Source organism: Zophobas morio, unplaced genomic scaffold (assembly GCF_036711695.1).
Source record: "Zophobas morio isolate AGI-343-1 ecotype UQ-CSIRO unplaced genomic scaffold, CSIRO_AGI_Zmor_V1 ptg000213l, whole genome shotgun sequence".
Classification (NCBI taxonomy): domain Eukaryota; kingdom Metazoa; phylum Arthropoda; class Insecta; order Coleoptera; family Tenebrionidae; genus Zophobas; species Zophobas morio.
In genome coordinates this window covers 280,512-290,214 of record NW_026972317.1, presented here as the reverse complement: position 1 = coordinate 290,214, position 9,703 = coordinate 280,512, and the positions used below count along the sequence as shown (strand labels likewise).

Here is a 9,703-nt window from a genome sequence, read left to right as displayed (position 1 = left end):
TATTAACTTAAGATCTTCTTTTCTCATAGCCAACTTTTTAACTTAATATACTTTTACTTAAACAGCTTCTATAGACGTTTATTGAGTTATGTTCACTTAAATATTTTGAAGATGCATCTGCATCTATATATTAATAGCATCTAAATCAGAGTACACTTCTTGTCTTCTTAGCTACGTTTGCGTTACGCACTTATAAAAGATTTTATAGATGATCACTCATCGCCCAAAAGTATTCATCACCGGCCATTATTCGTAAATGATAAGGCTCAACTCTATATCGCATTTCATAAAGTTAGTTAATAGCTACCTCTATATATTTCGCTATACTTTTCACGTATATAAAGCGAAATAAAATCCCGAAAGGTGAACAAAAAAAAAATTTTTTATCAAAAGCGAATGTTCCCCAACTCGAAGGTCAGTAAGTTAAAGCAACTGTTTTTATTAAAGCGAAAGAATGAAGATCGCTACAAAATAGTGACTTATGTCTTATGACTTTATAACTATCTGCAGTGCAGAGAAGAAAAAAAAAAGACAGAGAACAAAATAATCCGGGCAATGCTAATGGGATCATCGATTTATTATCTATCACATTAAAAAGCGACCGTCCAAGCAGAATATTTATTTGCGGTAACGAGCTTCGTTCGTCTAGGATAAAAGGGTTTTTAACCTCGTATAAGAGTAACATGTAGTAATATACAAACGTCCAACCTTAAAATACCTTAAGACTAGTAAAACGTCTAAATAAGCAATGAAAGCGTTTAGAAAAGTTTTTGCAGAAAAATGCTCGAGACCGCTGGGCTCGGCCTTAAACGCTTTTTCGTTGTAAGTCGTGTCTTGCCTTACCGTACTGAAGGCTTTAATATATTAAAAAACCCACCACTTATTCATACATAAAAACCAAAACTGTTATAGAGTTACTTTAATAACTTGCTGTATTCTTAGAGAGGAAAAGCTTTAATACCGACAAGTGCTTCGTACAAAATATTTTTTAATCACCCTATAGTTAAGTACAAAAAGCTACGATTTTGTTATTCACGTTATCATAATCTTTGAAATAAAATTCTTTACATATCGTAATGTAAGTAAAGTAAAGCACTTTGAGCCTGGGCGTGCATTTTATATTTTATTAATAATAACGCCAAAGATGGCATAGTTCTTAGCTAATATAAAACGATTAACCTAAATAAAAAGAGCTACAACTATTTAATAGCATTGTCCAAAGGAAATATTAAAACAAAGTGGTAAAAAATTATGAAAATATAACGTATATACACCAAAAACTTTTTGTTTTGATAATAATATCTGTAAAAAAAGGGGAAAATAAAGAACAGAGCAGTATATTATAAAAACAGTTAAGACATTGAAGCAACACATAACAGTGTATAATTACGAGTACTTAATAAAAAATGAGAAGAGTAAAGCTTTTATTAAAATAACTATTTATAACCAAAGAAACTAATTCATTCTAGCAACAAACTGACTTAACATTTCTTCTCTATTGCCGTAATCACCACCTTCTTGAAAATGAATGCCCTTTTTCACATAACCACCTCGAGGAGAACTGAGTTTAAAAGGCCACAAAAAATTGTTAGCTCGCTTGAAATTACGACCGCAGGTATAAATTTCATGGATTAAATCTTCAATGCAACGAATACCGTAGCGGCCAAGTTTATTTTCAATAACATCATTGTCTTGAATACGAATTCTCTGGCCGTTAAATTTTACGTGACCCCGCTTGTAAATAAGATCTCTCACTGTCTTCAAACTTAAATAACCATACGTCACGTAAGGTTCTACTCTTCGCACCATATTCATAGTGGCCTTATTAACTTTGATAAAAACACCATTGTGAATTTGGTGCAAGCGTAAAAGCTTTAATATAGTTCTAGACTTGGGATCAATCTTGTTAATTCCACGTATTCTAACAACGAAGGCAACCTTATGCTCAGGCTTCACAAAAAAGTTGCCTTCTTTTTTCGCTTGGCGATCTAAGCGGATTAATTCCTTTTTTTTATTTTCATATTCTTTATAATATCTTGCTGTTCTCTTAATAAAACCTCTTCGTTTCAAAGTGACCTCCTAGAGGCGTGTTAATATATGAAAGTAACTTTTAAAAGAAAAACAAGAGTAAAAAAAACTCACCCTTCTCTTTAAGACGCGAGCTTTAATTAAAGCTAGCCTTAACTTTTCGTTTCTGTCCCGCTTTTTAGCGATAGTGTGAGGAACAACCATGATCTTAAGTGTAATATAATAAATAATATAAATTTATATAGCTCCAAAGAAGGTTTACCTAAAATATTTGAAGCTCCAGGGAAGGTAAAAATTAAAAAAAATATATAAAAGCAGGCAGCCCGCGTTCATGTGCTTTAATTAGTGGTTTGCTGTCATACTGTAACCTTATAAAAATTTGAGGGTAACGTGAGGTGCGGCGCTCGCCTTCCCGGGTTGCTCTGCATAATATTTAAAAACATAGATTAGGGTTTTCTTGCATATATAACCACCGAAGTTATTTTTTTTTAGTCAATAATTACTACTAGTCGCCATAATACATGTTTTATGGAAGTGAAAAGATTTATAAATGTAATATGAATTTATTAAAAACTGTCGTAAAGGTACACAACGTCTGTGTTAGACGAACATACTCAAATAAACAAAGGCTTAATACTAATAATTTTGTTTATCAAAATTCAATGCTAAAATAGTTAATGAATGCCATCATTTAAAAAATTCTCAAAAGCAATAATAGCCTAATGTATTTCTTTATCATAATTTATTTAAGCAGGAAAACTGCGTCTAGAGGGTTTTCTTATAACCTAGTAACTCCCTATCTTGGAGTCAACTGATGCAAACTAGAGCGCCGTTAGTTACTTGTAGGCCACTTCACGCGATATTATGCAAGTAGTTATAAAAGAAATTTTTCTCTTAGCATATTACTTAAATTTTTTCAAACCTTCTCACAATGGCTCAGTAGCTTTACATATCAATGGTAACCCTTTTTAAAAGGACCAGGGCTAAAATATATATCTGAAAATTTTCTTTATCTCTCAGTTGCTTTTTTGATACGGAAACCTTATTGTTCTTGGCTTCCTTTCTAACGTAATATTGCATACACTGAGAAGGCACTATTGTTATCAAGTATAAATTGTTAAGTAGCCTTAGTTTAACTTAAATAAACCCCAAATATTACATCCACAAAAAGTTACTAGTAACTCCACAGACATAAGCTACTCATTATACTTATCTCTCTTTTGTATATCTTCCTTTTTTAAATTTTACAAATGTAGTTTTTTATATATAATTATCCACATGTTAATTTTCTTTTATGAAGTCTAAGGGTAGTAGAACAAATATGCTACTGTTTAAGTGCTACCTTAAACCTGTTTGTTCACTTTTAATGAGATTAACAACAAGGAGAGCAGGGTAAGCCCTCAATAAGTTATTATCAGTTAAATAAACTTCCAGCTAAGACCTCATTAAGTTATCATACATACATCAGCAAATAAAGAATACACCGAGTTCAAGCAAACTTTAAAAATTTTAAAACCATTTTTATGTAAATACCTTAAACAAAAGTTTTATTATACGACGGGCTTTGTACGAAGAAACAAAAAAAAAAAATACCACAAACCAAAATGAATAACTATAAATTACTTAATACTTTGTACAAATATTTTATTTTAAAAATAATTAAATGAAACAAATTTATTTATCAATGTTTAGGAAGAAAGAGAGGATTTGTTTTTAATTTAAATATATAAGGTAATTTTTCTTAATATTTAAGCCCTAAATGTTAAATTTTATTTATCTGTTTTATTTAGGTTCTCTTGATGAAAAATTCTTGCCGACCATTTCTATGTGTCCGAAATAAAAGTATACTGTCTTTCATACATTTTAATTTTTAAGAATTTTTAGAGTTTTTGAGCTACTGCAGGACCTCACATATAACAGCTTATTTGCTCATTTACTGTACATGACAAGTTAACTTCACTAAACAAGGACACAGCAACAAAAAGGTTCCGTCAAGAAATACGAATTATTTTTATTTTTACTATATGTACATTTATATACCTAATTAATAATGATTGCCCGCTTTGCTTCTTTTACACTAGAAAACGAATAGTCAAAATTCTTTTAAGACTAATTTAATAATAGTAAGCTCCTTCCATTTAGCCTAGTGTGATGGGATTACTCTTAAAAATAAACCCATTGGGACTGGCCAAATTAGTCTCTCAACCGCACACTAATTGCTAGAATTATTACAGTTGAATTAAGTAAATTATGAGGTAATTATGCCACATTGATGTTTATTTTTCTCTCAAAGTGTTTTTGCGTTAGCGTACTTGGTCTTACTCTAGAGAGTCATAATGGTTTTTACCCAGTTTGTTGGCGCTTACAGCTTGAAGATAGAAATTGGGTTGTCCCATTAGTTTATATTATAAGTATGCGATTATCTCAATCGTTAGAATGCTAATAGTTCCTGCTCACCAGCAATTTATGCATGTCGTACTAATTATTCTGAAGTGTTTTAATAATTCTTAAGTTTTAATTACCTTTTGAAAGTACTTGCGTGTTTCTACCATTTATGGTATCCCTTAGTAGTTCTACTTTTAAGATTTATATCGCATTCCTTACGAAATCTTGGGGCTGTAAGCAATTGCTAAATGTAGCTTAAATACGATTAGCAAAGATCACATCTCTTTGCTTTATACAGCAGTGATTCGCTCTACACCGCTACAAGCTTTAATTTCGTTGGACGAATTTACTTTAATAGCGACAAGTGCAGTTTCTATATTGTATATAATTTATGCTCGCATTTTTACCGATACAGTTATTTTAAAAAAAACTAGTTAAATACTGATCTGCTTGTTGCCTTAATTTCAAAGTTCTAAGTTTATTTCGCTTCTGTTATCGTTAGTTTTTAAGTTAATTTTTCTCAAAGCCTTTTGAGTTTAACTTTTTATGAATTAAGCTTTTGCTTTTTTAATTGTGATTTGTTATAATACATTTGGTCTTTTTAGAACCTTAGGATATTAGGGTCGAAAAAATTATTTTATTAGGCCTCTTCAAAATATTTTTGTCAACTTTTCGGTGCATCTTATTATAGATCAAAAATATTGACTTTCTAACTTGGCTAAACCTTCCACTAATTCTTTGTACTTGTAAAACTTGCACCGCATCACACAGCTGTTGTTAATTATAATATAATATCAAAACATAACTAACAATACCCAAATAGTCGCTAATAACATCTCTCTTCATTCTTCAATATGTAGTGTAGGACTTATTTTTTAGGGTGATCTTGTCAATGTTTATTTAAATTATTATCTTTTAAATAAACTCAGGATATTTTTATATATGGCATTAATTGCTTCTTTTATGTTTTAGTATAAAAGCTTTTTAATTTTGGTCACTACTATCAGTAAAATTATTGACAAAACAAATTTACGTATCTAATCTTGCGATGCTAGTTCTTTTTTTTTCATGCAAAGAAGACGAGACTTTTCTCCTTTTTGGAAATAGCCAAAGTTATTTTTAACATTTTAGAAAAGCGATTTTCCTATGACCTTTGAGCTTCATCGATTTTAATTTAAGAACTCTTCACACTTAGTCTTCATCAGCACAAAATGCATCAATAAACAAATCCCATGTCTACAACCAAGTATAAAGTTCGTTTTACTACATAATTAAGAGTATATATACTTAAAATGTAACTTACAGGTTCGATGCCTTATCTCGGTTTTTTTTTTAATGTAAAAGAGATTATGTCCACGCATTTTTAAAAAATTCCTTTTATTGATTTTTCCTTTTAACTGTATTACTCATAAAACGGGGAAATCCACTTATGAGGTTTGCGCGACTACGAGCTGTTCGCTGAGTCGGCTTGTGCTTGCGTTGTGGTAAGCTATTATCCTTAACCGGAAGAATTAGTCTTTTCCTATACCTTAAGCTATATTATAATATTTCTCTGGTTATATATATTTATAACTTATAGGTTAAAATCAACTGCTTTAAGTTTAACTAAAGCGGCCTTTTTTTCTTTAAAAAAAACTCTGGGTTATTTTTTGCCTTCAGAGGATTCATAATTATAATGGCAGCAAAAACTTATGACTACCTTTTTAAACTTTTATTAATTGGTGATTCAGGAGTAGGAAAAACATGTGTTTTGTTTCGTTTTAGTGATGACGCGTTTAACGGTCAGTTTTTTCGTTGCCTACTTATTTAAATTTCACCCGTTTCTGTTACTTTTATTAATATTTTATATATTGCTCTTTTTACGATTGAAGATAAATTTATTTAAAGACACTTTTATCTCCACCATTGGCATCGACTTCAAAATTAAAACTATTGAAATCGATGGAAAGACCATTAAACTCCAAATATGGGATACGGCAGGTTATTTATAATAATTCTTTAATAGTATTTGAATAAGATATAATGTTTTTATATTGTATGAATTAGTTACCAACTTAAATTGTATTATACAGGCCAAGAGCGTTTTCGAACCATAACGATGGCTTACTATCGAGGTGCAATGGGCATTATGTTAGTGTACGGTTCGTGTTACTATTTTTAAATTACTAAAAATAATTTAATAATGCTTCATTAAAAAAATATTATAGACATTACCAATCGGAAGTCTTTTGAAAATATTCAACAATGGATGAAAAATATTGAACAGAACGCCAGCAATGACGTTGAGAAGATTATTCTTGGCAATAAGTGCGATATGGACTCTAACCGTGAAGTTTCTAAAGAGGTAAGATTTTGGTTTTAGAATAATCAATAAAGAAAAAAAATATGTTTGCTTTGAAGGAAGAATTTACTAATCAGTATGAAAAGATTAAAAAAGTTGTTATAGTTAGCTGAAAAGCTTTAGTCTACCTTTTTTTAAACAAACTTTACTTACAAATTAGATTTTATTGTTGTTTAATAGTAAAGGAAAACATAAAAACTTTTTTTATGTAGCTTAAGCCTAGAGGATTTTTAATTGATTAAAGTATTTCGTTTAAATCGTTTTTTTTATATGCGAACTTAACTTTTTTTTGGATCTTTCATATTTAGGAAGGAAAAGATCTTGCTAGAAAATATGGCCTTCAGTTTTACGAGACGAGTGCTAAGGAAATGATTAATATAAAAGAGGCCTTTTTAGAAATGTCTGGACGCATCAAAAGTAAGCTGGAGTCTCGCGTAGAGCCATCCTCAACGAAATCTAAGGCACGAGGGATCGTGAAAGTCTCGGGTAAACACGAGAAAAAAGGATCATCTTTTTGCAAGTTTTTCTGAGAGAAGTGTTAAAGTTTTTATTTAAAATTTGTTCGCTTCCCTGCAGGAGCTTTCATGTGTTAGTAGTATACTTTGTATTAAAAAAATAAAGATGGTTTTTAATTTTTTTATAAGAAATATAATATATATAAATAATTCATATTATTAAGGATTTAGATAGGGAAATTATGCTTAACAAAAATTTTGTACTAATTTTTTTTAGTCAATTAACTATTTACAACTTAAAGAGATTCCCGATATCGGTTACTGCGTTCACAATTATTTTACACTTTTCATGAGTTCTAAAAGCGTACGCTCTGAGGATGCCAGTCATGCATATTATTTAATTCTTTCTTTATATTTAGTAAACAACGCCAGATTAAATTTGCCCTGTTTTTAAAACTTGTGAGACCTGCACAAAAATTTTAAAATTTCTGATAACTATTTTTGCTCAAATGAGAGCAACCTCTAAAAGGTCCCGCGAAAGATAAAGTAAATTCTTTACCAAAAGAGAGGCGCGGGTTGGTTATGGTTTCCAGCTTTGTTATGACCCTTATAAGTGGGGAATATTGCTTAGGTTTGTTAGCAGTTAGGCACAAATATTTTCTGATAAGAAAAGGGTATGAAAAACAGTTGTAGGACTTTAAGGTTCATGATATATTAACGTAGATGAAATTATTTTAACCTTTTTTTTATAAAAAATTGGCCGTGCAGAAAAAAGGAAGTTTAAGGAGAGCCCTTAGAAAATTGGTGTAATTTTTCATACCCCCCCCTCACTCACACTAACTGGTAATTTTAGCTGCACTGTTGCCGGTTTAAGGTTGGAGTTTACTTTTAAACATAAATAATAATTCTACGTACTTTGGCATTTATTAAAAAGTTGTAAATCAGAACTTGATGTTGTAATAGACAATCTCTTCAAGGCGTGCTGCCAATTTTTAGCATGACTGAAAAAATTTGGCCTATAGCTTTAAATTAAATATATTCCAAACTTAATTCTTTACTAACACAGTACTACCCCTTTTAAAAAACGCTGGTGAACAAATGTGTGCGAAGAAACAAAAAACTAGTAGCGTCATTTTAGCTATCTTTAATTAAAAGGAAAAGATACTCACTAAATAATAATTTTAGCATTTTATATACCTTAAAGTTTTCTTATTTTATAAATTTTATATGGCTTCATGTCCACTTATGTAGGCTGTAGTACCCAAACTAGTGATGTCTATGCATGTTGTGTTCATATAACTAAACTTTGCTTAATTCTATAGACTTCACACCCCAAAATGAACCGCCTGAAATATCTTAGTTTAACAAATACTATAATATAAGCCAAAAAAGTCTTTTTAACAATTAAAAAAAAATTCCTGAGTAGATAAGTGAAAAACCATCAATGCTGACCCAAAGCTAGGTCCTTCTTAATCGCAGATTGTCTATCTCTAAATAAAGCTATGCTTTTACAAATTGTAACTTTGCCTATAAATATATATTATCAGGTGAAGTAGCCATATTATTCGCTTACAAAAAGTATTATATATTATGACTAGGATTTAAACATAACAGGTAAGTTAGTTCTGCTATTTACTTACGAGGACACTGCTAGAATTAAAAATATAAAGTTTTATTGCTGCCTTAAAATAAAAAAAAAAGTAGTTTTTTTATTTTTCGGAAACTCAGTTATAAAATATATAGTCTTAAGCCCATAAAAAATTCATTAATTTAAATAACGTTTTTTAAAAATACAGCAATCTCCTCGAGGGAGGTTTGACTTAACTGGTAGCTTTCAACACTACCGCTCTCAAAGGTTCTACGTTAATATGGATTTTATAACTTGCTAGACTAAAAAGTAGAAAAACGTATTTATTTATGGTTGTCAACTTCGGGAGATAGGAGAAGAGTGTTTGTAATGGTTAACACTTTCTAAAATGATCTTAAGAGCCTTTCTATTTTACAAATACTATCGAGCTTCTGAGGCTCTGATCAGCAGTGTCGATGGAATAGTCTTTTACATCATAAGACGGGTACCAAAGGGGGAATTCGGACGAAAGACTGGCTCCTCGCATACAAAGTAAAGTTCTTACGGGACAAAACTTCTAGTCATAAAACTAACATTGAAAAGGAGATTTCTGATATTAAACTATGTCATGGCGAAATATTAAGGGGTTCGAGGTTTTAATAAATTAGTTGTTTCTCTAGTGGTGGGCACCCGGAGGAAAATGGTAACAGAGACTCAATAAAATTTGAACGTTATCTGAATAGTCTACCTAATTGTGAGCAATGAAAAACATTTAAAATAGATATACTGATGCAAAAGTATGTATTTGGTTGAACTCTGGGCGTAAAGGCATTAATTTAACTCGCTTAAGTCTGGCAGGTCACGAACAAATTAAGGAAGCAAAGGCGAACAACGTTCACTAACCTTTAAAGCAATGATCATGAAGAA

The 9,703-nt window shown here is 30.7% G+C and overlaps 2 protein-coding genes across 2 annotated transcripts; one reads left to right on the top strand and one right to left on the bottom strand.

Moving 5' to 3' along the window:
* Window positions 1-1,447: 1,447 nt before the first annotated feature.
* On the bottom strand, window positions 1,448-2,356 carry LOC135146130 (uncharacterized). The gene is made up of 3 exons (XM_064078276.1): window positions 2,291-2,356; window positions 2,143-2,235; window positions 1,448-2,079 (listed from the first exon to the last, which is right to left on the bottom strand). The coding sequence occupies exons 2-3, from the start codon at window positions 2,230-2,232 to the stop codon at window positions 1,456-1,458; spliced, it is 714 nt and encodes a 237-aa protein (XP_063934346.1). The 5' UTR covers window positions 2,233-2,235; window positions 2,291-2,356; the 3' UTR covers window positions 1,448-1,455.
* Window positions 2,357-5,863: 3,507 nt separating this feature from the next.
* Window positions 5,864-7,347, top strand: LOC135146114 (ras-related protein Rab-8A-like). The gene is made up of 6 exons (XM_064078256.1): window positions 5,864-5,897; window positions 5,993-6,194; window positions 6,301-6,393; window positions 6,486-6,554; window positions 6,621-6,757; window positions 7,063-7,347. Exons 2-6 carry the CDS (start codon window positions 6,089-6,091, stop codon window positions 7,282-7,284), a joined length of 627 nt encoding a protein of 208 aa, XP_063934326.1. The 5' UTR covers window positions 5,864-5,897; window positions 5,993-6,088; the 3' UTR covers window positions 7,285-7,347.
* The last annotated feature ends 2,356 nt before the right edge of the window (window positions 7,348-9,703 follow it).

Excerpts from the sequence above, each read along its gene's own strand:
- LOC135146114 (XM_064078256.1), top strand. The coding sequence starts at position 6,089 with ATGGCAGCAAAAACTTATGACTACCTTTTTAAACTTTTATTAATTGGT. Across the intron at positions 6,394-6,485 it reads CCAAATATGGGATACGGCAG|GCCAAGAGCGTTTTCGAACC; the intron begins GTTATTTATAAT and ends TGTATTATACAG. Across the intron at positions 6,555-6,620 it reads GGGCATTATGTTAGTGTACG|ACATTACCAATCGGAAGTCT; the intron begins GTTCGTGTTACT and ends AAAATATTATAG.
- LOC135146130 (XM_064078276.1), bottom strand. The coding sequence starts at position 2,232 with ATGGTTGTTCCTCACACTATCGCTAAAAAGCGGGACAGAAACGAAAAG. Across the intron at positions 2,080-2,142 it reads CTCGCGTCTTAAAGAGAAGG|GAGGTCACTTTGAAACGAAG; the intron begins GTGAGTTTTTTT and ends ACACGCCTCTAG.